The sequence below is a fragment of the Sceloporus occidentalis genome, unplaced genomic scaffold (genome assembly GCF_023333645.1).
Source record: "Sceloporus occidentalis isolate IW3139 unplaced genomic scaffold, rSceOcc1.0.p SCAF_8, whole genome shotgun sequence".
NCBI classification, from domain to species: Eukaryota; Metazoa; Chordata; class Lepidosauria; order Squamata; family Phrynosomatidae; genus Sceloporus; species Sceloporus occidentalis.
In genome coordinates this window covers 46,162,419-46,188,912 of record NW_028316988.1, presented here as the reverse complement: position 1 = coordinate 46,188,912, position 26,494 = coordinate 46,162,419, and the positions used below count along the sequence as shown (strand labels likewise).

At 41.0% G+C, this 26,494-nt stretch overlaps 1 protein-coding gene across 2 annotated transcripts in view; it reads left to right on the top strand.

Moving 5' to 3' along the window:
- The first annotated feature begins 342 nt into the window (after positions 1-342).
- The window catches only part of LOC149308826 (bromodomain and WD repeat-containing protein 3-like), a 50,124-nt gene continuing 23,972 nt past the window's right edge, over positions 343-26,494 (top strand). The window contains exons 1-22 of one of the 2 annotated variants that reach the window (XM_089536527.1): positions 343-539; positions 654-712; positions 1,461-1,490; positions 2,835-2,894; positions 10,804-10,954; positions 11,431-11,529; positions 12,658-12,818; positions 13,078-13,299; positions 13,623-13,723; positions 14,173-14,243; positions 15,321-15,421; positions 17,359-17,399; positions 18,242-18,346; positions 19,663-19,816; positions 20,601-20,735; positions 21,395-21,523; positions 22,156-22,381; positions 22,891-23,058; positions 23,167-23,350; positions 23,550-23,643; positions 24,368-24,517; positions 25,762-25,838. In XM_089536527.1, the coding sequence (XP_089392653.1) occupies positions 506-539; positions 654-712; positions 1,461-1,490; positions 2,835-2,894; positions 10,804-10,954; positions 11,431-11,529; positions 12,658-12,818; positions 13,078-13,299; positions 13,623-13,723; positions 14,173-14,243; positions 15,321-15,421; positions 17,359-17,399; positions 18,242-18,346; positions 19,663-19,816; positions 20,601-20,735; positions 21,395-21,523; positions 22,156-22,381; positions 22,891-23,058; positions 23,167-23,350; positions 23,550-23,643; positions 24,368-24,517; positions 25,762-25,838 (2,552 nt within the window). In that variant the 5' untranslated portion in view covers positions 343-505. The remainder of the gene's footprint in view (positions 540-653; positions 713-1,460; positions 1,491-2,834; positions 2,895-10,803; positions 10,955-11,430; positions 11,530-12,657; positions 12,819-13,077; positions 13,300-13,622; positions 13,724-14,172; positions 14,244-15,320; positions 15,422-17,358; positions 17,400-18,241; positions 18,347-19,662; positions 19,817-20,600; positions 20,736-21,394; positions 21,524-22,155; positions 22,382-22,890; positions 23,059-23,166; positions 23,351-23,549; positions 23,644-24,367; positions 24,518-25,761; positions 25,839-26,494) is intronic. The other variant, XM_089536528.1, reaches the window with a different exon arrangement.

Sequence of the window (26,494 nt, the reverse complement as noted above, 5' to 3'; positions counted from 1 at the left end):
CGAGTCTGCGCTGAGGAGGGCGGCCCTTTTGATTTGCTTCCCCAAACGCGTTCTTATTATGGTCCCTTTTGAGGCGGCTGGAAGCGCCGCAGAGGATGCTGGGAACTGTAGTCCTGCTCCCTCCCCTCCGTTTGCTTGCAGCGCCCCCTGGCGGCCGGAGGCCTCCCTCCTGCGAGTGACCGAGGCAACCTTTCCCCCCCTTCTCCTCCTCCTCCTCCTCCTCCTCCTTGTCCTCCTTCTCCTCCTCCTCGTCTCCCCATATCCCTCCGGATCCCTCGGGGAGGCCTTTTTTATCCCTCCCCCGGCGGCGAGGCTTCCCTCCCTCCGGAGGCGAGAGGCGGAAGGAAAGGAAAGGCCGGGGCCTGGTCGCCTTGCCTTCTTCCCTGCTTCATGGAAGAAGAGTCCGTGAAGAGGCGGCGGGGAGAAGCTGGAGGAGAAGGAAGAGGGCTACTTCTCAAGTCTTAACCCACTCTGCAGGCTGTTCCCCCCTTCTTTCCCCTTCAGGATGGCCGCCCCAGAGACGACCCAGCTGGAAGCCGGTGAGGAGGACCAAACCCCTTTAGAGCTAGAGCTCTATGTATCTATATGATATATATCTATTATCTTTACATCTATGTATATCTCCTCCTTCTCCTCCTCCTCTTCCTCCTCAGAGCTCTACTATCTGATGGCCCGCTTCCTCCAGTCCGGACCTTGTAAGAAATCCGCCCAGGTGAGAAGGAAAGGCATTAAAACGGGTGGTCCTCCTTTTCCCGGACGCGCCCTCCATCCCTTGCCCCGGACATAGCCCCCCCACGACTGACAACCATTTCAGGCTTCTATGTCATAGGGATTACCCCCCCCCCAAAAAAAAAGGGTCCTCCATTGGGGGAAAATGGGTGGCATTGGGTTCCCCTGCAGGTCCTCTTTTTCCCGGACGCGCCCTCCATTTCAGACCCCTGTCCAGGAGGGACCCCCCCAATTTGGAGAATGCCTAACAAGCATTAATTTATATATCTATTTTGAGCTTATTTATATTATTATTATTATTTGTTTGGGAACGTCCTACATTTCCCTCTCCGCTGTCCTACATTTTAGGGTGCCTTGTCCTCCTTGATGGGGAGGGCTCTACGGATACCTGGGTCCCATTTTCAGAGCTGGGGATGAATAATAATAATAATAATAATAATAACAACAACAATGACCTATTGTTATATTTATTTACATTCCACCCTTTAAACAAAACTGGGACTCAGAGCACCTCACAATATTAAACAAAACAGTATTGTTATTATTAATATTGTTATGAATATCCTCTCCCTTTCCCCAAAACTGGGACTCAGGGTGGCTCACAACCTGAAAAAGACTGAATTCGAATCCAGCTCCCTCAAAGGGAAGGGAGAAGTGGCATTCCCCCATGGCCTCCCTTCATGCCCTTTTTGTCTGCCTTCCCCTCATCCGTTTTCTCTCTCTCTTCCCAGGTGCTGGTGGAGGAACTGGAGGAGTACCAGGTAATGCTGTCCAGGTGTGAGGCGACCGGGAGGAAGGTGGATGGACACCAAAGAAATAGTTGCCTTCCAGTCCTTTCCGACTTATGGCGACCCATATCCTTGGCAATTTTCCTCAGAGGAGGTTTGCCATTGCCATCCTCTGAGGCTGAGAGAGTGTGACTCAACCAAGGCTCCCCATGGGGCTTCCATGGCTGAGTAGGGATTCGAACCCTAGTCTCCAGAGTCACAGTCTGGCACTCAAACCACTGCACCACACTGGCTCCCACCAAAGATAGAAACAAGGGAAGAGTGTATGCATGGGGGGTCTTACATCCCTTCCTCATTCAAGGAGACCGCCTGGTCTCCATTGGCAGCTTCTTGTCCCTGGCTGCTTCTTACATCAAAATATCTTCCTGGAATAGGTCTTCAGTTTTGTATGTTTTTGCTCCAAAACACACTGCAGAAATAATCCGGTTTGAGACCACTTGAACTGCCCTGGCTCAATGCTAAGAATTCTGGAAACTGTAGTTTTGTGAGACACTTTGCCTTCTCTATCAGAGAACTCTGCTGCCATGGCAAACTACAATTCCCAGGATGCCCTAGCATTGAGCCAGGGCAGTTCAAGCAGTCTCAAAGTGGATTATTCCTGCAGTGTGTTTTGGACCCAAAGATACCAAAGGAAGCTGCATGCAATTGAAAGGGTTCTGACTGCCTTAATGTGTCACCTTTCAATTGTTGTTGGATGCCTCCAAGTCGTGTCTGACTTATGGCAACCCTAATGTGATCTTGAGCCAGCGTGGTGCAGTGGTTTGAGCGTTGGACAATGACTCTGGAGACCAGGGTTCAAATCCCAGCTCAGTCATATAAACCAACATGGCAATTTCTGGAGATACTTACTAAGAAAACCCTATGACTCGAAGGCACCCAACAACAGGAGGTGACCTTATCATACAGTTTTCTGGGACTTAGAGTGTATTACTTGCCTAAGGTCACCAAGTGAGTTTCCATGGCCAAAGGGAGGCATTGACCCTGATCTACTCCTAGTCCAGTGTTCAAACTTACAACCCACTGTGAAGCTGAAGGCTTTCACGGCCGGCATCCGTAGTTTTTTGTGGGTTTTTTGCTCTATGTGACCATGTTCTAGAAGAGTGTATTCCTGTTGTTTCGCCAGCATCTGTGGCTGGCATCTTCAGAAAAACCCACAAAACATTACAACACACTAATGCTCATTTTGGGCGCACCTGGTGGGAGCAGGTGGGCTCCAGGTGTATAGGATCATTGAGGCCCTTGGGAATCCGTGGTCTTCCTCCTTGCTTTCTATAGTGACTAACTAGCTTTGTCTTCCTTCCTCGGCCTTGGCTCCAGTTGATCCCCCGGCGCCTGGATTGGCAAGGCAAGGAGCACCGGAGAAGCTTTGAGGATCTGGTGAGTAAAGACTGGCTTTTAAACTTGTGCAAGGAATAAGAAAGGTTGCTGCAACCGAGGAAGACTGGACAGAGCTGGGTAACTTCTTCATTGTCTCCCCTAAAAGATTGGAAAATGAAAGGTAGCCTGGAGTGATCCTTGGTGTATTTTTCTATATGGCTTCTTCCTCCAAGAGGTGTCTATTGTAGCAGAGAATATATATATTTATATATATGTATATTCTCAGGGAGGGTTATTTGAGGGCACGTACAAGGGGTTTAACCCAGGCCAATGGTGCTGCACATACCAAGCCCGAGTTCCGTGTTTGCAAATGAGACTAGCTTCCTGATTGGCTGTTGGCTTGACAGACAGCAGTTGAGAGGAGGGTGCTTTTTGCTGCATTAAGGAAGAAAAATGCTGCTCCTTCTAGGCCCAGTTCTGTTCAATAGTAGCAGAATTTGTACAGACAACGATTCCCACAATTTAGAAATGCTTGAGATGTGAACTAGAGAATGTCAGTCAATGCAGCCTTAAATGGACAATTTTCTTTTGCTTTTCTCTGAGGATCACCAGTGTGTGAAAACATATGGCTTTAAAGATGGAAAGCACTCATGTTTACATATGAATTGACACAGTGGTATTTACAAAAAGCAAAATAGAGAGGGAGACAGGTGAGTGGAACTGGGTTTCTGTTTTAGCTGTGCTGGAGGTAGAATAAATGGGCTCAGAACACAGATCTATAATGTGAATGTCAAGCACCAGGTGTGTTGGTGCAAACTCACTTTTCTGGGTAGAAAATATGAAGAATACATACAGTATCTTCTCCTATTTGTCCTGTTTTAGTAGGTTTGGCTTTTTCAAAATGCTTGCAGCATTTCCCCAGTAGCCAGAATTTGGGTAGTACAGGATTTCCAGTTGTGGCCAAACTGCAATTCCTTTTAGCCTTTGCAATCACAGCCAATGATGAAGCATGCTGAGAGCTGCACTACAGCACTGCCTTGACAGCCATGCCTCTTCTGTCCTGGTGTAATAAATACTGTTCATGTATGTGTTATTTTGCAATTCGGGGTGCTGTAAGAGATCATTTACCAGCTAAAGCATTTTAAAGAAATGGTTGTATTTGTGTATGCACAAAGGGGTCTACCTAGTAGTGCAATTAAATGTCTGAATTATTGAGTAACTCTGCAAAGGAACATCAATTGTTTCTGTATCTGAAGAAGTGCGTTTATATCAGTGATGGTGAACCTTTTCGGGGCCGAATGCCCAAACTGCAACCCCAAACCCACCTATTTATTGCAAAGTGCCATGTCCCTCTGGCTTTCTCGTAACAAACTCTGGCAAACTCTGTGCCGGGGCAATGGCACATGTGCCCACAGAGAGGGCTCTGAGTGCCACCTCTGGCACGCGTGCCATAGGTTCGCCATCACTGGTTTATATCAACGAAAGCTCATGCTAAAATAAAAACCAGTTAGTCTTAAAGGTGCTGCCATGTTCTTTTAGCCAGGACAGTTAAAGCAGTCTCAAACTAGATTATTATTTCTGCAGTGTGTCTTGGACCAGAGAAAGCTGCACAAGTATGTTCGTATGGTCTTGTAATTTTTTTATGAGTGCATACTTTTGTTTTGGCTCAGGGGTGAGAAATGTGTGGCTCTCCAGATGTTTCTGGGGTATAATTTCCGTCATCCCTCAGCACTGACTGCTGGCCAGATTTAGATGAGAGCTGCAATCTAATAACATCTGGAGATTCAGTTTTACATTTAGATCAAGAAGTGATAGCTCTTCACTTGTGGGAATATGTATGCAACCCCACACTATAATATTATGTGCAATCGTATCTTATGCAGAGTTGTGCAAAGGTAAGCCTATTGAATTCTGCTTGGTTTCCTCCTAAATAAATATGCAAAACTTTAAATACTGTTATTTGGACTTAATGAACCCTAAGCAGTATTCAAAGATTAAATGCAGTTGTGCCTTCAAGTCATTTCCAACTTATGGCAACCCTAAGGCCTTTTATGACAAGTTTCATCAGAGGGTTTGCTGTCCTCTGAGGCTGAGAGAGTGTGATTTGCCCAAGATCACTCAGTGAGTTTACATGGCTGACTTGGGATTCAAACTCTCCAGAGTCCTAGTCCAATGCTCAAACCACTACACCACACTGGTTCTCATTGACTTTAATTATATCAGAATGGCAAAACAAATGCGAGTATTTGTTAGTCAGGTGTAGAATCAAGAAGCAAACAGCCAAATATACACCTTGGGGAATCAGCACATGGGAAAGTGCACAGAGGATTGTACGCCTAAATCTAAGTTTTATTTACTTCCAACTAGAGTAGACCCACTGAATTAATTGGAACTGTTAGTCAGCACTAATGTAAGTTCCATAGATTGAGTGGTTCTTCTCCATTTTGTAATTAAAAATTAGATGTAGTTTGTAATGTTTTATGGCTCATTTCAGTATCTAAAATGCATCATTTCATGCATCATCTCAGTAATTGTTACAGATACTTCATAAAGGGGATCAATAATACGGTTGTGATCATGCTTATGATGTGTATGTATACCCTGCCTTTTCCCCAAACCTGAACTCAAGGTGGCATACATGTGTAATTTATGGTATATGTGTTTGTGCAGATAAAAACCTGGCAAACAGGGTACCTCATGTGGCCCAGCAGCAACAACTTGTAGTAGCAGAGAGAGACATAGGACTGGTTGTCTGAAAGTCATGTCTATATTGTTGTTGTTGTTGTTGTTGTTGTTGTGTGCCTCCAAGTCATTTCCTACTCATGTGGACTCTAAGGAAAACCTGTCATGGGATTTTCTTGACAAGATTTGTTCAGAGGGGATTTGCTGTTGCTTTTCTTTGACACTGTAAGAGTGTGATTTACCGAAGGTCACCCCAGTAGGTTTACATTGCTGAGTGGGGATTTGAACCCTGGTCTCCTGAAGTCCTAGTCCAATACTCAAACCACTGTACCACATTGACTCTTGTTTTCCAGTGTCCTGCTATTGCTTACTCTCTGCTTCAGAGGCAAAGCACAGGGTGGTGGAGTGCACTAGAATGGCACTGTTTCATACTCTGGACTTCTGGAGCTGTAGCCAAAAGGGTTGGATACCAGCTGAATAATAGATCCTGGTATTCAGAGGTGTGAATGTTGACTCCACTCTCTGCTTGCAGCTGTTTTACAAAACAAAGAGGCTTTGTTATTTGATTCTTAAGTCTGTCCATTATCACCTGTTTGCCAGTGTCAAGTGGATTTTAATTTACATATGAATTGGTCCTGAGCTCTCTATGGAACATAACCTGCATAGCAGTGTGAACACTAATCATTGCATTACATCGGTAATTGTGTAAATAGTTTAAAAGTAACTAATAATTTGAATCTGTGCACTAGTTTGGGGGATAAGGCTATCAGTAGCTGCTAGATATGATGACTGTACTTTATCTCCAGTCTCAAATGCAGCATTCATCTGAATTACAGTTGTTATGAGGAAAGCCAGTGTCATGTACTGCAGGGCTAGGATTCCAGGAGACCATGGTTTGAATCCCTGCTTAGCTGTGAAAACCGCTTGGTGACTTTGGACAAGGCACACACTCTCAGCCTCAGAGGTAGGCAGTGCAAACTCCCTGGGATAAAACTAGCTAGAAAAAAGCCTCCTTAGGGTTGCCATAGATCAGAAACAATTTGAAGGTACACAATAACTGAAGAAGGGGGATAGAAGTGAAGGTGTTCATCTGTTGTGGTGGTGGGCCTTCATGTTGTTTCCAACTTATGGCAACCCTAAGGTGAACCTATCACAGGTTTTTCTTGTCACGTTTCTTCAGAGGTGGTTTGCCATTGCTCTAAGGCTGAGGGAGTGTGACTTGCCAAAGGTCACCTAGTGAGTTTCGTGGCTCAGAGTACTCAAACTACTATGCCACGCTAGCTCTCGGTGTTCATCTCTTTATTGGCAATTTTCTGCTGGCACCTTGCTGGCCATTGGGAAAAGAAGGTTAAGTAGATAGGCTTCGGATCAGATCAAGCATGGCTATTCTTATGTCTTCTTTTGAGCCACCACTATCCAGTTATCTTCTCTTCTTACATGGAAAACCAAATTCACCTTTTCCATCCCATTCTGCATCTGACCTGCCATAGTCTATAGTAGTTGCATGAAAGGGAAGAAAAACAACTATTTTAAAAAGGAGATGTTTTATTTGTAGTGTTTTTGCACCTGTGGGAAAAGCCTGTGGAATTTTCTGCCATGTGATGTGGTAATGGCTTAAGCAGCTTTAAAAGGCTCAGGAAAACATATGGAAGGTATAGAAATGAAATGCTTAGTCATCATAATTAAAATGAACCTTCTGTTTCAGAGATAGTCATTCTTAATCCTAGTTGTGAAGGATCCCTAATGTCCGGCTGGTGGACCTCTGAAAGGTATATAGCTGGCTATTGTGGCAAACAGGGTAGTAGGCTAGATGGTCTGTGGTCTGGGGCAGGAGGTCTCTTTGGAAGAGCAAATCTTTCAGAGATGAATTCCCCAATCTGTCTGGTGTACTGCTTTGCTGGAGAAGCACTTATCTTCTTACTAAAGAGAATGGAAGGCAAGAGATTCTTGGTTTGTCAGTCGCATTGGGCAAGCTAGAAACCCTCATTTCTACTGCTTTTCACAAAGTTGGAAAATGTTTCCTCATTCATCTAAGTCAGGGGCGAGTAACTGTTGTGAAGATGTTGTGGGTTGTCGGGGTTTTTTTTTACCTACAACTCCCATCAGCTCTTAATAATCTCTGTAGTGATGATTACCAGAGTTGCAGCTATATATCCATTAACAAACTAGATGGGTTCCTGGCCATTACTTCTTTAACAGAACATTTGGTCCCAGAGACATAAGTAACATGCCAAGAATAGGGACTGTTTCTTGCTCCACAAAAAGAAGAGTAGAATTCAAAAATATAGCCTTAGGATTTTCTCTTAAGATCTGTTTTTGTCAACCTTGTTCTTGAAGAACAGTTCTTCATTTTTGTAATTATAATTTGTTCTTCAGCAGTAGCAGAACTTACTCAAACTTGTTGTTCTTTCTGTGCATCATAAATTCATATGGGGCTTTGCAACTGAAAGAAACGGATGGAAAACATGATAACGGTCTAACAGGTGTCTTTGTGAAAACACCACGAAGCCTCTTGCACTGAAGTTGCTTCCAGATGGTAGGCTGAGAAAAGATGTATGTCAGGCTTGCTGATTCAGTACACTTGACACTCATAAATCAAATTATTAAGAGCTATTGCTCTTATTTATTTCTGCTTTTGATGGTTATGCTGATCTTCTTTTTTGGCTTTTAAAAACTGCTATTGTTTCTGTAACATGTGCAAAGGAGGAATACAAATTACTGGATAAATAAAACATTCCATGCTGCTTTTGGCACAGGTCTGATGTACAGTTTGTTACCTATGAATTCTGTTTCCAATTCTGTTTCTTAGTCACAGCTTTGGGCTGCTATTATGAACCATTGCTTTATTACCCTACCTAATAATGGACTCAGACTGGGCTTAAAATCCTGCTTCAGCAAGAAGTCACAATATTTCAGCCTAAAATAACTTACTGATTTGTCAAGAGGAAAAAATGGGAGACAGGACCGTGTATAATGCCTTGAATTCTTCAGATGAGAGATGAAATAAAAATGTAATTAACAACAAGGTTTAACTCTTATTTCCTGTGGCTTGAAAAAGGAGGGAAGCTTTTTATCATTCTACAGCAATTCATCACCACATCAGTTCATCAATACAACTTATAACTGTGCAGCTACTGGTTTGTTAATGATGGGTTTTAAGAGTTGTTTACTCTGCAACTTTGCACCCTACTTTTTGGCCCCCCCCCCATTTTGTGTGTGTGTGTGTACTTCTGCATTTGCCAGCTGAGATGAAGCGAACAGAATTCATGAACATTTGTGTCATAACAATATTGACCAGCCTTTAAGGTGCTCCAAGTCTCATTGGTTTTGCTGCAGTAAATTGACATGGCTGGCTCTTTGGAGAAAGTATTAATATGTGGATAATGCTGACTTCAAGAATGTTGTATGCATTATTAATGTACAAAGTATACATTGAATTTTCTGAAAGCACTGCATAAATGCTAAATATTGTCATAGGACACTTGCCACAGTCCTACAGTAGATTGCAAGTTTTGCATATTGTTTCTTAATGCTGTTTTCTGCATGTTCCTGACTTTTTGCTAAACCGTAGAAAACTCACAGTGGGCACTTCTACCAGGAAGGACCCTTATTTCTGAGTCTGTGTCAGTTCATTCTTTTAAAGTTATAAAATTTGAATAACTTTAAAATGCAAAATTCTGTCTAGCCTTGCAGTTAGTGTTGCCAGGTTTTCAAACTAGCAATAAGGGACAGTCAAAATCCGTGACAAGCAGGTTTGATAAGCAGGAGGTAGATATTAAGAAGTTTGTGTTATGCCTGGGTACCAAAGGAAAGTACTAGTTTCAGTTAATTTTACCATGTGTATCTCTTTGAAAGAGATACACATCAGGACTTGTGTCATGAAACATAGATAGAGGGCAGGTTTTGCATTCACTGCCACAAAATCCTCAATATCAGCATTCTGCTGCCCAGGATGGTAGCTATTATCTTGCATGAGAAGGTAAATGTGTACAATACTTGCATACTGCAAAGAGTCCATGCTCCTCTTTGTATAGAAAGCCATTGCTAGACACATTTGAAAAATGTGTATGGGCCACAGCTGCTACAGTCTTCCAAAAATGTGGCTGTGAAAATGGGCAGTACTTACCTATCTTCACTATAGTAGTAAAGCAGATATTCTGTAGATATATAGTAGGTATTCTGAGCAGACATATTAATGTATATCTTGTCAAACGTTGGTTAAGCATAACAATAGTTTGACTCGACTAACCATAGTTATGTAGTTAGTTAGCTGGGTTGGAGAAACTCTGGTAGACATGAGGAACCAGCCCTGGTCAAAATAAATCATGGTTATGCGGTCTGATCTCCTGATGTTTGAACAATTCTTTCAATAATTCATGACCATTGGCTGTAATAGCTGAGGGGGACAGGAGCTACAGTCCAAAACAGGAGGCCACCATGTTGCCTGTCATTGGAATAGACAGCAGTGGTTTCGATTGGCAACTGATTTGAACCTGATATAAGATAGCTTCTTAAGAACGTTTAGTTTGCCTGTCCTTTGAAGTACCAAACCATGGTTTTCTATCTGAATTATAGTCATACTTGTTAGGACAAAAAGCATACCACTTTTTCAACACTTGCTTATGTGCGCAAACTTCTGTATATTCCCTCTTAATTAAAGCATTTCAAAACAGTATCTCACAATGGGGAGGTGTAGGGCTTTGGAACTGCATTAAAATGCTGTCATGCCCAAAGTGATGCATATACCTCCATCCATGTGAATTGGGAATCCTCTGTGCACATTGCACTGTGCACAATGTTCTGAATAAGGCTGTTTTATTTTATTTACCTAAAGAAGAGTCACTCACACATTTCAATATTGTTACTGTATGCCTTCAGGTCATTTCCGTATTATGGTGAATCTCAGGTGACTCACTCTGTCGCTGGTTTTTCTTGGCAAGATTTGTTCAGAGGGAGTTTGCCCTTGCCTTTGCCTTCCTCTGGGGCTGAGGGAGTGTCACTTGCCCATGGTCACCCAGTGGGTTTTCATGGCAGGGATTCAAACCTTGGTCTTCAGAGTTGTGCTCAAACCCACTACATCACTCTGGCTCTTACTTTTTGGCCCTCTTTTTTATTTTTGGTAGGCACAGGTAAAAGACCCTTTCCCTATTTTGAAGTCAGTTGGGTAGGAACATGGAGCCTGTCACTCCGCTAAAAAAAAAGGCATAAGCATGGGGAAAATAGATACTTTCCACCTCCTATACATTAAGGGAAAGGTCTGAAAGTGCCTCTCATTTTTAAACTACAGGTAGCAGCCAATGCTCACATCCCTCCAAATTACTTACTCAAGATTTGTGAGCGGATCGGACCCCTGTTGGACAAGGAGATCCCACAGAGCGTACTTGGGGTTCAGACTTTACTGGGGGTGGGTCGCCAGTCCTTGCTACGGGCAGCTAAAGGTAAGTTGTGTGATATTATGAAACCAAGCTTGATTATATATGTTTCCTTTTTTTATTTCAATATTTATATTCTGCCTTTCAGAGGCTCTGAATTTGGCTTCTGAAAATCTTACACATGTTACAATACTAACCACACATAAAAGAAACAGTTAATGTAAAGTAATAGTACTATTTTAAAGGCTAATTACTCTCAGCTAGGCAATAGTACTGTAAATAAAGAAATGAACAGATAAATGGTAACGTGTTGAAGTATTTTTAAAAAGGCAACAATGCTTGTCATGATGGATTCTTGTCTGTCATTTCTTTTGAATGACTAAAAACAATATCCATAAACAGTTTTATGCAAAAGGAGAGCATAGGAAGAAGCTCAAAGAAGTTTTTGATGTTCGGGGGTTTAGCAGGAAAAGGCAAGTTTTGTTGTAATCCCTGAGTACTCGGTTCGAAATTTTGATCAGCTTTGAATCCTGTTTAAACAGACTGCAGGCACACATCATGGAAGGGATCAGCATTTGCAGCACTCCACAGAGGCAGGCCTCCAGAACTACCTGTAAATTATGGAAAACCACCAAATGTGGGTAAGAAAAGTTCTCTTACCATCTTTAAGTACCCATTTTGATGAACATTTATGTGTCAGTCTTTTGAGAACTGGAACTTTTTCTTTAGCCAAGATGTTAATCTTAGATTTTTTTGTGCAACCAAGAAGCAACACTAGTCTAAGGGTAAGATTAACTTTCTGGGCTAAGTAAGTAGCAATTCAGCTATCAAGTATCAGCTAACGTTTATCCACTTCTGGAGTATGTGGACAACACCCTTAAATGTGTTGTTGTTTTCACCTTGTAAGGAAAATTTGTCTAATATAATGCTAACGATTGGAAAGTATCAAAAAGTAATCTACTTTGTATCATGTTGCAAGACAGGACCATCCATTTACCAGACTTGCTTGTTAGGGTCTTTCTTTCTTCCCTTCCACATTGAGAAGGAATTGCCATGGTTAAATATTGCAATGTCAAAACCACATTAATTGAGCATGAGTGTCACATATAATAGAATCAGTGATTGAGTGCGAGGCCTGGATGAAAAATAAAAATATCTATTTAAACAAATGGAAACTTCTGAAAACTAGCAGAAACAGGGGAATTGACAAAATACACTATGCTTTCCTTCTAAATTTGGTTTCTTTGGCTTAGTGCCCAGATTTCTGTTACTATTGCCAAGTTCAGTGTTATATAACATGCAACCCAAGTTTGCCAGAACTGGTGCAAAGAAAATGTGTACTTGTTCTAGTCCTGGGGACCAAATACCATGCACAGCATCATTCCCCTTGAGCTATTTTTTCCATGTTTGAATTGAGGTCTGCCCAGCTATTGAGGGCCCTTTTGCTCCTGCTTAAAATGGTAGTATAAAGCTTTTGTTTTGGAGGTGGTATAGAGATTGAACTATCCCATATTCAGTAGAAAAGATTGTCCCCAAATTTGCTTAAGATCCAGCAGTTATTCCATTTTTGTGGGGTCTTAATTGTCCTACATTTCAAAACTGTCAGAAAGAAATCTAGGCAAAATATCTTTAGCCAAGTTCTAATCCTGATGCATAATGCTGTTGCCTTGCAAATTTGTTCTTCTGCGACAGACAAAATTTAACATGAGGTAAATGCAAGCTAAATGAAGACATAACTTTTGCCTTTTCCATATTCCCTTGCATATCAGTCAATATAATCTGTGCCAGGCAGACAACTGGATATGGGCGTTTCAGCCATTTGTTCCCATCGTCCTTCTATCAGCACATCAAGATGCACAAGAGGATTCTGGGGCATTTATCGTCTGTATATTGTGTAGCATTTGATCGCAGCGGGAGAAGAATTTTCACAGTGAGTTCAACAAAAGTGAAATAATCCAGAACAGTGGAAGGCTTGAAAAGGAGTGTTGGGTTTTGTTTTTGAGTTTCATAATGTCTTCCTGACATTTTAAAAAAGAAAAACGATCAATAATTAATTTAGATAGACAATACAGGGATTGTATATAACATTTATACACTATACTCTAGAGCATATTTCTTGGCTCATAGTACTAGAGAGTGGCGCTTCTGCATGTAACACTTTATATGGTGTTTTTTGTGTGAAATATTAGGGTTCAGATGATTGCTTGGTGAAAATTTGGGCTACAGATAATGGACGTTTGCTCTCAACGCTCCGAGGACATTCAGCTGAGATTTCTGACATGGCTGTTAGTTATGAGAACACCCTCCTTGCTGCCGGCAGCTGTGACAAGGTAGTCAGAGTCTGGTGTCTTCGAACCTGTGCACCAGTTGCGGTGCTGCTGGGCCATTCAGCTTCCATTACTTCCATACAGGTAAGGAAAGTAGACATAGTGGTTGTGTTCTGGCCTGCCTTTAGAAATTAGATCCATTTTTGCTTGTTTACATATTAATATTATTTCAAGTATTTTGAGATTTCGTCTGTTAAATGACTTGTCTTGCAAAATGTGTTGTTTGATGCTTCCTCACAGCAACATCAGCTCCAGACAGGTCTTTCTTGAGGCCAGCTACACTTATTAAATAACCGTGTGGCATACAGACAGCAAATAGCTGCTGCTGATGTTTTATAAACTGGAATAATTTTAAAAAAACATGCATACTGTTTGCAGTAATTTTCTTTCTTTCTTTTAATCTTTAGTTTTCTCCAGCAAGAATAGGAACAACTCGATACCTCACTTCTACTGGTGCTGATGGAACCATCTGCTTCTGGCAATGGCACTTAAATACAATGAAATTTAAGTATGTATAAAGTAGTTTACAGTCCTTAGATTATTATTTTTTTAGATCTGCCTTTGGAAAATTCATAGAGCTGTCCATTCCAGAAAAGGCATAATTTGTCAGTCTTCAATATTTTCATTCAAGAACTTGTTTTGACCAAACCTCAAAAAAGCCAGTTCCATTATTTTAATTGGAGATACTCACAACTAGAGGCAGTTCAGTTCCAAATGGGTTTAGTTCAGTTTTGGCAGGCAACAAATGAAGAGATTATATATTTTTTTCTTTTGCAAACAGATATTATTATTAGGAAAAGTTTATGTTTCCACTTAGATAACGTTCATATACTGTGATTTGGTGCAATTTCCAGCAGTAACCTATTATACAAATCTAAATTGTGTTCTTAACTGAGTTAATGTAACCTTTGTACCACTTGGTAAAGTCATTAAAAATGCTACATATTTACATTTCAGGGATCGGCCAGTCAAATTTGCTGAGCGGTCCCGGCCTGGTGTTCAGATATCTTGTTCATCTTTCAGTTCTGGTATGTACAATTTTTCCAGGAGCAGAAATTACTTAGACAGTATAAACATTTCAGTGTGAGAAATATTGCTCCTAGTTTTTTTTTTAAGAGTTCAGAATTCAGAGACATAGCCACATTAACTGTGTTACTGAAGACACTTAGAATGATTCTGAAAGGAAAGGGAAAAAAAGAGAGCATACAGTTGAAATGCCTGAGATAAGCAGATTTCTGAAAGATGCTAATCAGAACCAATATTAATTGACAAAGAAATCTAGAAAGTCATTGGGAGCTAGGGAATTGTTTACTTTGCTGTACTTTAGAAAGATAACTGATAAAAGTTTCAGCTTTGCGCAAAATAGGCAAGCATATGTCATTAAGTGTGTATTGAGTCCTGGTAATTTGATTCTGTTAAGAGTTGATTTTCCTAGCATGCTTTATTTTGGGGACAGGCTGTCTTATAGCTGAACAGTTCTGTTGAAGAAAAAATGTTTGTAATAGATTCCACCCTGTTTTTGTTCTCTTCGTCAAATCAATACAGAAATTCATTTGATGTTTCATCCTATTTCAACTCGAGTTTAAGTGTTATACCAAATAGTAGCATTTTCAAATCTAATCCTCCCAAATTAAAATAATAGTTCAGTAACTCTGAAGACACCAGATCCTACCTGATCTTTGAAGCTAGACTAGGTCAGCCCTGGTTAGTACTTGAAAGGGAGACCGCCATGGAATACCAGACGATGTAGATTATATTTCAGAGGAAGGCAGTGAAAAACTGCCTCTAAGTATTCCTTACCAAAGAAAACCCTATGAAATTCATGGGGTCAAGATAGATGATATGAAGGCGCATGTGCGTGCATACACACCCACACACACACATACAGATGCTTTGGTTATGCTTTGATAAAAATATGCATCTTCAGTATTTTGTTTGCTCACAGTAGAGGGATCATTGCTCTAAAGGACCATGCAGCTTTTGAAGGAAAAAGGCATCCAGTGTTTGTCACCTTGTTCCTTTAACATTTTTATTTTAGAATCTGACATTGCAATTTGCTTTTGTGATTGAAAAGGATAAATTTGCTTTCCTTTTCTCTTTTTCAGGTGGTATGTTCATTGCAACAGGGAGCACTGACCATGTCATACGAATATATTATTTGGGCTCTGAATCTCCAGAAAAAATAGCTCAGCTGGAATCTCATACGGTAAGAGCAGAATAGGACATCACTAGTTTTGGGGTTTTTTTTAAACTAAACTTCTATAGAGGCTTAGGTTATATTTATTTTTTATTACATTTTCTCTGAGTAAAAAGAACTCTTCTCTGTACAGACTTCTTTGTTCTCTTTAGTGGGTTATGCAGCTTGCTTCTTCAATGAAATTGGCAGAAAAACCCTTGCAGACTAGTGGGTGTGCTGCTTGCCTTGGAGCCTTTTGTCTACAAGCGACTCTTGGTTTAAAGGAAGCCATTTTTGTTATACTGTTTATCAAATATTCATGCTAGCTGACCAAGATCTGCTATAATAAGCAGCCAAAAAAGGAAATAAAACTGATAATAATGACACACATTGTGTTGGTTGTCTTGTCGAAAATTATCACAGCACATTGCTACTCATTTCGCTTTTAGTTTAAAACATTTTGTAATAAGGAAAAGCAATGTGTGTTGGTTTTTTGATTGCAGCAGCTCGGACACCAACGTGTGGTGAAAGGACATGACATTCTGAGCTCCTGTAATGAATACATTGAATGATGTGTGATGAACAGCTCAGGTTTTTATGGGTAGCAGATAGAGAGGAGCAGGTTATTTTCCATATACAATCAACCCTCCACTTTCACTGGGGTTAGGGGCAAAAGACCCCCATGAAAGTGGGAAAAACACAAATAACTGAGGGGCTGTGGAGGCCCACCTTCCCTCCCAGGTTTCTGAAAGCCCAGGGAAGCCAGCTGGCATGGGAAGGAGAGGAGCAGCCAGAACAGGCCCTACCTACCTTCTGTCCTAGTAACAAGCTCGCAGATAATCAACTTTGCAAAAGTCAAAGCTGTGAAAGTGGAGGGCCGACTCTATAGCCCAGGGGTAGGCAACCTTTTTGAGCCGGGGGCCGGGTTGCTGTCCCTCAGACGACTGGGGGGCCGAAGCCAAAAAATAAATAATTAAATATATTTTTAAAAAAATTAAATATATAAATAAACCAGGACAAAGGTAGGACAACATTTTCAAATGGAGGACACTTTTTGAAAAATGGAGGACACGCGAAAAAATTTGCTGATTTTTTTAAAAATGTTAATATAAATGCATGTTTCTGAGGCTTCTATAGACAATTGGCCCCCAAAGGCCCCAGCAGCAATCGGCGGCAGGACCAGGCAGGGGCCGGTCCCAAGGCCTCACCGGGCCGCATCCGGCCCTCAGGCCGCAGGTTGCCTACCCCTGCTATAGCCAATACATTGGACTTCTGATTTGAGCATCTGTGGTATTAAAAGGAGGGATAGCGGCGTGGAAATGTGTCAGAGGCAGCAGTTATTGAACAAATTTATGCACTGCAGAAATAATCAAGTTTGACAAAACTTTGACACAACAAGCAGAACTTTGGTGCCACAACAAATCACAGTTCCCAGTATTCCATAGAATTATGGCAGTTAAAGTGGTGTCAAATTGGGTTATTTATGCAGTGCAGATGCACCCCTTGAACGACTGATTCACACAGGACAGGCCCTATGACTATTTAATACCAGGCTGTGACCATACATCAGCAGTTCCCAACCTGTGCTCCGTGGAACCCTACTCTTCGAGTCAAAAATGTTGGGAACTCTTGCCATACATTGCTCCCAGTACCTCCTGTTTGGCTCCTCAGTAGTTCACTGGTATGCCATGGATCTGGGTTGCTGCTAAAATGGATTGGATAACTAGTAGCCACCAAGATGTTGTTCAGCTGCAGCTTCTATCAGCCCTAAATACTATAGCCAGTAGTGAGGAATGCTAAGCGTTACAGTCAGGCAACATCTGGAACGCCACACTTCACCCATCCATGTTCTGATAAGTTTGGAACATTTGAGCATTTTGGGGGGGAGATAGAGCAAATGAAATTGTAAACAGGGAAATTTAAACAAATTGACTAAAACAATGTTTGTTTGTTTTTTAAACTTAAAGGACAAAGTAGTTGCTGTACAGTTCTGCAACAATGGAGACAGGTAAGATCTGTTCAGATCTTCTTATGTTTCAGTGGTGACATTTTTACATAATATATTTTAGGCTCTTAAACAAGGAACTGAACTGACCAGTTTTGAACTCTTGAACAGAAGCATCTTGCTAAAGAGGAGTAGGTTATCCTTTTGTTGAATCTCCTCTTTTTCTGTGAGCATATGTTGGGGTAACCCAACTATTCTAAGTTTCATAGGTAGAATTCACATGTATTATCCTCTTACAGAATAACAGGGACAGTTGAGTTATTCTTTTTCTCTTGCTCCCTATGGTTTTGCAAGTTGCACATGGGTAAACATTACACAAGTATATATGCTCATGCATGTGCTTGCACACACAGGGAGAAGCAGCTGTATCACTTTTACTTTTGGGGGTGGACAGGGGACATCATTATGCCTATGTTACCCCCAAGAAGTAACATGTTGTAGGTACTGCTGTTGGAATACAAGACACTACTTCCAAACTTTCACAGAAGTGGAGGGGTCTGTAGACTCAAGGTTGGCTGAAAGTAGGTATGGATCTGGTTTATCTAAAATAGGTCAACAAGGATTTCTGATTCATAATTGTTTAACAATAACAGCAAGAAGATGATTCTAATTACCCCCCAAATCATTCTGCCAGATGAAAGAAAACTTGGGGCAACTAGAAGTAGATTCATGTGCAGGATTAAGTTTTTCCAGCTGTGTTTCTGAAAGAAGATTATTAGGTCTTTTCTTCTCTTTTGGTGACTCTTGGGTTCTTGTAAGAAATAAAGTAGACCCTGCAGATCTATAGTTTGCCTACCGCTTTACAAGTGTAATTGTTTTTGTTTCATTTTGTTTTAAATCTTCAGATTAAGATTCGTCAGCGGAAGCCGAGATGGAACTGCCAGAATATGGCAATATCAGCAACAAGAATGGAAGAACATTGCGCTGGATATGGCTACCAAGATGACTGGGTAAATGACAGAAACAAATTTATAATTTAGCATTTTACAGACAAAGGAATGTAAATAATTCAAAACACAATAGGCTTAATTTCAGCAGTTGCAACGTGGAGTGTTTATACACTCCACATCATTCTTCTTCTCCAACACACTTTTTTTCAGACTCAGTCAGTCAGTCATAATTTATTAGTCTGTAGACCCAAAATTTAAGTATTCTGTCAAGATATACTGACTGGCTTACTCCTCTAATACTCTTCTAGTTTAGCTTTTGTGCAACCCTCAAGACTCTTGAGGATGACCCCCTTCCTCTCTTTTCTCTCATCTGTTCTTTAGGCAAGTTTTTGTACTGGTATCCATGGTAGCATTATGCTCTTCCAGAGTTAACTTCCATCCTTCTCTAGCTGCCTCTCATCGACATGATACGTGTGGCTCGTGGAGCTTGCTGTTGAACATTTGTGAAGCTGTAACAAAATACATGTGCACATGTGTTCCACCAGGTAGCAGCACTGGCCCACTTTCCAAACTGTACATGAATTGCTTGTTAAGCCAGCTCCAACTAAAGGGAGCTCTTCTTTCACTGCAGCAGGCTAAAGTTCCTGTAAGGGAACTCTGCAAGTCAGTGTTGAGCATAAAACAGAAGAAAATAACTGCTAGGAATGTTTCTGACTGGCAAATCTCATATCATTTCAATTGCTCTGTACAAACTTCCATTTCTTGTTCAAGGTCTAGCAACGTTTCGAGCGTTGCTTTGGCACAACTTCTGGACTCTTAGGATGCATGCATACCTCCAAAGTGACCCGAAGCAGCTTTATTTTGGCCTGTTTGTAAGGGACCATAGCTAGCAAATAAGGTTTACTTACAAATCAAGGCCAAGTAAAAGCCAATGTGGTATAGTGGTTTGAGGGTAGGAATTAGACTCTGGAGATTGGGGTTCAGTTCTCCACTCGGCCATGAAAAAATCCATGGGATGACTTAGGGCAAGTCATACACTCTCAGCCCCAGAAAACCCCATGGTAGGTTTGCCTTAGGGTTAATATAAGGTAGAAATGACTTCAAGGCACACAACAACAACTAACATTATATTTGGAGAAATACTATTTGCTTTCTAGGGTCCATTCAGTGATATATATGGGAACTGCGGGTTATGAGTAACATCAGTACAAAAAACATTACTAAGGATTCTATATGGTGTGGCATGAGAGAAAGGCAGTGGGGGTGTTTGTGACACCATGAGTTACTGCACTGAGTGAAGCCAATCCCAGTAGTGCCACTGGTTGGTACTAAGAAGCTATTTTTTATATAGATACCTTTTAATGATTTTTTTTCAGGAACAGCCTGCAATCTGGAGAAGACAAGGTGTCAAAACTCAAGGTCACTATGGTTGCTTGGGATCGATATGACAGCACTGTAATAACAGCAGTTAATAATTTCCTTTTGAAAGTGTGGAACTCTTCTACGGGTCAGCTTCTTCACAGCCTATCTGTAAGTAGATGTCCATTCAGCTGGCTTTTTTTCTTTCTTTTTTTAATGTGCACTTTGCAGTGCTGTGTTTGAGGTGACCAACATATATTCACATGTGTTTGGGATATGCTGAGCTGAATAGCTGTGGCATAACTAGCAATCATAGGAGTGACTACTTTGCCATTGCGAGAGACCAACTAGAGGCAGATTATGTGACCAGAAGCCATTTGTTCCTTCCTATGATTTCTCCCTGCTTTGTATGACCCACTAGTGATGGAGCAAAACTCCCAAGTTGTGTGGTGTCTAGATTTGTCTGCATCTGAATTTTGTTGTTATGTGTGAAGGAGTAATCCACTATATGAAAGCCAGTGCAGTGTAGTACTTTGAGTGTTGGACTAAGACTTCAGAGACCAGGATTTGATTCCACGCTCATCCATGAAAGCCTACTGGGTGACCTTGGGTGAGTCACACACTCTCAGCTCAAAAAAACCCCATGAAAGGATTGCCTTAGTGTCTCTGTAAATCAGAAATGCCTTAAAAGCACACAACAGAATCTACTATATTACCTGCAATTTAAAATAGTTCAGCCCAGATACTGGTTGAAGTTCTTTGTAGGAGCAAGGTGGTTGTTGTTGTTGTTGTGTGTGTGAGAGAGAGAAAGAGAGAGAGATGGAGAGAGAGATGGGGTGAAAGAGTGAGATAGAACCACTTGCACGTGTGTGGTGGAGAGTGAGAGGAGTCTGAAGATCCATTCCCCTGGATGTGTCTTCTCCCTGAAATATTACTTCATTTGCATTTGTTTCAGGGACATGATGATGAAGTATTTGTTTTGGAAGCTCACCCATTTGACCAAAGGATCATGCTTTCTGCAGGCCACGATGGGAACATTTTCATTTGGGACCTTGAGAAAGGAACAAAAATTCGCAATTACTTCAATATGGTAAGGTATTACATGAAATGTGCAAGCAAGCCTGTGGCAATTATACGTTCTGTGTGTGAGAAAGGAAACCAATCATTGTTCCTGATATCAGAGACAGTAATCTGCAACCCACTTCGTTTTAGAACATTTCCACATCAAAAATGTTACCTGTTAGCTATGCCTTATTAAAAATGTATGTGTGCTTTACACTTTCTTATCGTTAAAAATGAATGTGTATGCTCCTGCTAACTGCAAATGAAAGAGGGTATTGTAAGCTGGAGAAAGTACAGTAAGGGACAACCCAAATGATCAAGGAACACTAGAAAGGATTGTGGTATTTTGGACCTATTTAACTTAGAAGAGAGGTGAATAAGTAATTAATAAGATTATGGCCATCCTCACTAAGGTTGTTTTTAGGTTAAAGTGAAGTACTGTGATGGAGGAATGGTAGAATAAATGCAACCCTAGCCACCCATTTCCTCATGCTTACTGATAGCTCATTTTAGCTTCTCTCACAGCCACACACACACAAAAAATGTAACCAGAAACACCATATTAGAAAACCAGACTTGTGCAGTAATCTATAATTTCAGGAAAGAACAACCTGAGATAAATGGAACCTTATTATAAGACCTTTGTCTGGAGAAATAAGGAGTTTCTAATGTATATGTATTTTACAGATTGAGGGCCAAGGTCACGGTGCTGTGTTTGATTGCAAATTCTCTCCAGATGGTCAGCATTTTGCCTGTACCGATTCACATGGACACCTCCTATTGTTTGGCTTTGGGTGCAATAAATACTATGAAAGGGTATGTCAGAAGGCTGTTATTGTTTTCTTGATGTTTGAAAATATGTTGGCAGTGCGCATGGTCCAGCCAAAATCAAAAATTTTAAACCTGTTTACTCAGTGAGAGGTTTAAGGATGTTCGTACTTATAATCTCTCTGAAAGCCAATGGGACTTAGCAAGTTTTATCTACCGTAAGCAGATTTTCCTGGGCACACTTTCTTCAGGATACAGGAGCTAATGTAAATTCCCTTTGTTGAGGCATTGACAAGATATCTGCCTTTGTCTATTTAGGGCTTCACTTCATTCCAAAACATGTGAAATTTTATAGGGCATTGCCCTGATATGACATTTCTCTTTGCACTCATAAGGGCAGAGAAGCATGCTTGTGATTTAAAACTAAAAGCCACACAGGAAAGTCACCAGAATCTATGCTCTTATATCGAATATATTCAGACCTGCTTAAACTTGGTCCTCCTCCACCAGAGTTGGAATGCTCTGATGAGGCCAAAGTAAAACTTCTCAATCTCTCAGATAATTTCTTGCCAGAACAAAACCAAAAATAGTTTAAAATTTTCTGTAGACTGTGTTACATACAGAGAAATAAACAACATTCCTATATTTTGCACTAATTTCTAAGTTTGTGTTTCATGTAGATTCCAGATCAGATGTTCTTCCACACAGATTATCGTCCCCTGATCCGTGATGCTAATAACTATGTGCTAGATGAACAAACTCAGCAAGCCCCGCATCTCATGCCTCCCCCCTTCTTGGTAGATGTGGACGGAAATCCTCACCCCACAAGATACCAACGACTGGTGCCAGGGCGGGAAAATTGTAAAGATGAGCAACTCATTCCTCAGCTGGGATATGTCGCAAATGGTACTTATTCTCTAATAGATCTGAATTGAATTGTATGAGGGTGGGTGGAGCATCACCTCTTATTGAGCCTTTTTGCAAAAATTTAGTTTAGATTTTTCAGTTGCAAACACTATTTCCTACTGATAAGGATGTATTATTTAATCAAAGAAACATGCTCTCAAATGGTGATGAATTGGTAAAGCAAGATGAAGGTATTCCTAAACATCTATAGGACAACTATAGAGAACAAGGCACTCCTATCTTTAATAGAATAAAGTAGTCCTTAACATGGAGGATGCAGATTGTAGCATTATACAAATGTTCCCTAAGTTTCTCTGTTAATTATTTTTTTTTAAAGTTCTGTGGAAATGGCATCAGCTACTTAATAAGTTCTTGGTGCCCCTTCAAAGCTCCTCTTGCATTTATAGTAATCTTGGCTCCATTTGAGAATTTTTCATGCCACACCTTTTGGGAACTGCTGTAGCAGATACATCTCAGATGGCTTACTGTGTATTTTTGATTTCACAAAGGGGATGGTGAGGTTATGGAACAAGTAATTGGGCAGCAAACCAACGACCATGAAGAGAGCATCCTTGATGGAATGATTAGGGAACTGCAACGTGAGCAAGATTTGAGAAGGCTTAATGAAGGTGAAGCACTTCCAAATCGTCCACAAAACAGACTGCAGTCTGTTAACAGTAAGAGTTGTTTCCTCTCGTCTTTTATAGATTTCAAAAATGTTCTTTTGGTACTACAAATGCAATAAAATAGTCTTGCGGTATTTTTGTTTGTTTGTTTTTTGGTAGCTTTGAGAAGTCCAAGTTTGGATATTGCTTCCCCCCCAAATGTTGGACTTAGACGGAGTGGTCAGATTGAAGGTGTTCGGCAAATGCATCACAACGCCCCCAGGAGTCAGATGGCCACAGAAAGAGATCTCATGGCATGGAGTAGGAGAGTGGTGGTGAATGAGTTGCATCCAGGGGTTAGCAGGTTTGTTTGTCCATGTTTATGATGTGATCTGTTTCAAGCCAAATGTAAATTCAAACTATTCCACCCATGGAATGCTGCATGGATAACATTCCCAGCCAACTGCTCTCCATAGATTTAGAAATAAGCATGAAAATATCTAGGAAGTATATTTGCAAAGTTGTAGCCAATAACCTTAGCTTGTTATGCTTTTCTGCTCAAGAGTTCAGGAGGAATGCAGAGCTGCCAAAGGTGAATTAGAAGTCCACCTGTATACATCTGAAAAGAAGAGAAAACCTTCTTACACTTTGCAAAGGGTAAGAAATACGTATTTTTAGTAGTGTGATGTGTTTTACGAACAGAGCTACCTAGTCATGTGAAAGTGCAGTGCATGGATGAGACAGCAAAATAGGGAGGAAGTGTTTAGATTTGTTCAGGATTGGGAAAAGCCAAGCTGATACAGAAGAGAATTGCACTTGAACTGTGGTAAAACCAAATAGCCAGCATACAGCAGAATAAAGCTTGCAAAGTAACTTTGAACCTGACAGTTGGGGGAGCTGAAGAATGTCTTATGTGAGATAACTCATCCTTTTAGGAAGAGGGTTGTGTGTTAAATCCACAAGAGGACTAAGGATAGGGTACTACTACATTGGGAATTAAAATTGTAAGAAACTATTACCATATTGTGTACCAATATGTCTCCTAGCTAGTTACTTGCATTATGGAGCAAGGGTGGGCAGGATTTTGTTTATATTTCCTGGAGTAATTTGTTGGGGCTGTACACCGTTGAGGGAATGAGTTGCAACCCAAACTAAGTAAGCCCAATCCTCTTTTCTCTTTCTTCTTTATCCTCTCTCTGTCTCTCTTCCTTCCCATATAGTGGCCTTCTTGAACAGGTCTAACTGATAAATTGCAATGGGCTTTTGAAACTGGGGCAAGGGCCACAGGTTACCCGTACCTGTTTGAACCCATAGATTTATTTACTCATAAAATGTTTGATGCTATTCCCTAAAATCTTTTTCTTCTCTGGTATTGTGAAAGAGTGATTATCAGCCCGGCAGTGGGAGATTGTTGCGAAGAAACCAACGCAAGCGCCAGCATGCTTATCAAACACGCTCCACCATTGAACATAATTCACAAGGTGCAAGGAGAGGTTCACATACCCAGGAAGACTCTGAAAGCTCCTCTGAGGTCAAGCATCTGACTTTTTTTTTAAAAAAAACAAATCCCAGTCTTAAACTCTCTTTCTGAGATTAGGGCTGTTCTTTTGTTCTCCAAACACTTTAATTACCACTTAAGAATGTTATAAATCCATGTTGGGTCAGGATGTATTACAACCAAGAATCAGTGTATGCTTCGTTTTAGAATATAACTCATTATGTTCCATGTATCATGATAACTTTGGTGCTCATGCAATGCCATAATATGCAAAAATAAGTAAGGAAAATTGGGCATTTGGGACATTTTTTAATTGGTACTGACTTGTGCATGGGTGTTTTGTAACAACAAAGACTACTATCCTCTGTGAAGTTTGCTCACATAAATCATTGTATTTAAGAGTTGTTGCCACATAATGGCAAGGAAACTGAACTTGGAAGTCCTTGACTCCAATCTCTCTTCTGCCATGAACTCTCAAAAAATGATTTTAAGAAAGATACTCTTGCACTTAAACTCTAGGAATACAAAGGTAGTACTGTATGCACTGTAACTTTGGCGGGATACAGACCGCCCCTTTCCCCGACAGATCGGGGCCTCAGCGGCCACAGCAACAGCCCCAGAGGCCCTGATCTGCCGCTTTTCCAGGCCTCAGGGAAGTGGCAAAAAGCCGCTTCCTCGCGGCCTGGAAACGGGTGTCCTTGGCGCCGTGGTTACGTGCTAGGGTTGAGGGGCATCTGTAAAGGATGCCCCGAGGCAACCCGAGCACGTATCCAGGCCAGTGCCGGTCTGGATACCACCTTTGAAACACTTGGAGCACTTGAGTGTGCTATGTAGTAGCCACTGCTTCTGCTGATAGTGATCATTATCTAACTTCCTCAGAGAAATGCAAGTTGTTTACTCAAAAAATGTTCTCTGTTATGGATGTGGAACTCAGCCATTTCTGGAATGCTGTTAGAACAGCTTGGATGTTCAGGCAAGGTACTCCTACACTTTTGTTCCTCTTGCATATCTAAGGTATGCAGCAAGGTTGCCTTTAATGGCTAGTAGTTTTTGATTTTACAGTTTGAGAGGGAGGCACACATTAGCACTCTTTCAGCTCAACCATTTATTGAAAGCATTCTTTTGCCCTGCATCCCTAGAAGGGTGTTGTTGAAAAGCTATCAGAGATGATGTTTTGCAAACAAAAAACCTTTAGGGTAAATTTTAAGTGACTGTAGCAAATTGCTGGAGGAGATGGACACAGTTTCACTTTTTCTTTGCTTTTCTTCTTATCTCAGGAAGATGATACAGCTGGCACAAGCGATGCCTCTGTGGATGATAATGTGGCTGCCTGGCAAAGTGAAAGCAGTTCGAGGTACTTTTGTAGTGATCTCTTTAAGGGCAGCATTTTTAAAAAATGCTTGCATAGCTACAAGGGTGCCCAATACATGGAGGTTGCAGTGTATATGGAACAGTGTACTGTTGAATAACTGAGATCTTATAACTGGAAAGAGTCAGTTCATCTATGTGGTAGTCTAGTGTGCTACATGTAACCCTTTGGGAGGCCTAATGTGGTGCTTGACCACACTAGACTCCCTGACCAACCCAAACCCCCAAAATCTCCACTAAAATTTAACACCCCCCCTGAAAAAAAAGGGACGGGCAAAAACTTCCTTAGGCAGATACTGCTTTACAACATTATTTCAGAAAGGGAGGGTTATCATGAAACAACACAAAAAGGTTCCATGTGCTACCTAAAAGTGACTAGGTCACTTATTTTTGCTCCAGAGAGTGGTCATAAAGGCTGTGTGGGGTCTTGGGACAGCCAAAAATGGTCTTCAAAATTTTAGAGGATGTCCATCCTTGATCTTTATTGAGCTGAAAGTAAACCTATGAGACATTACTGTTCCATTTATTCATCTACAACCCTGTACTGAATATCATTCTTCTAAGACTCCTATACATTTTTATTCAGAAATAAGAAACGTAGAATATACTTCTGTTTAAACAGGATCCTGAAAATAGGTCCTC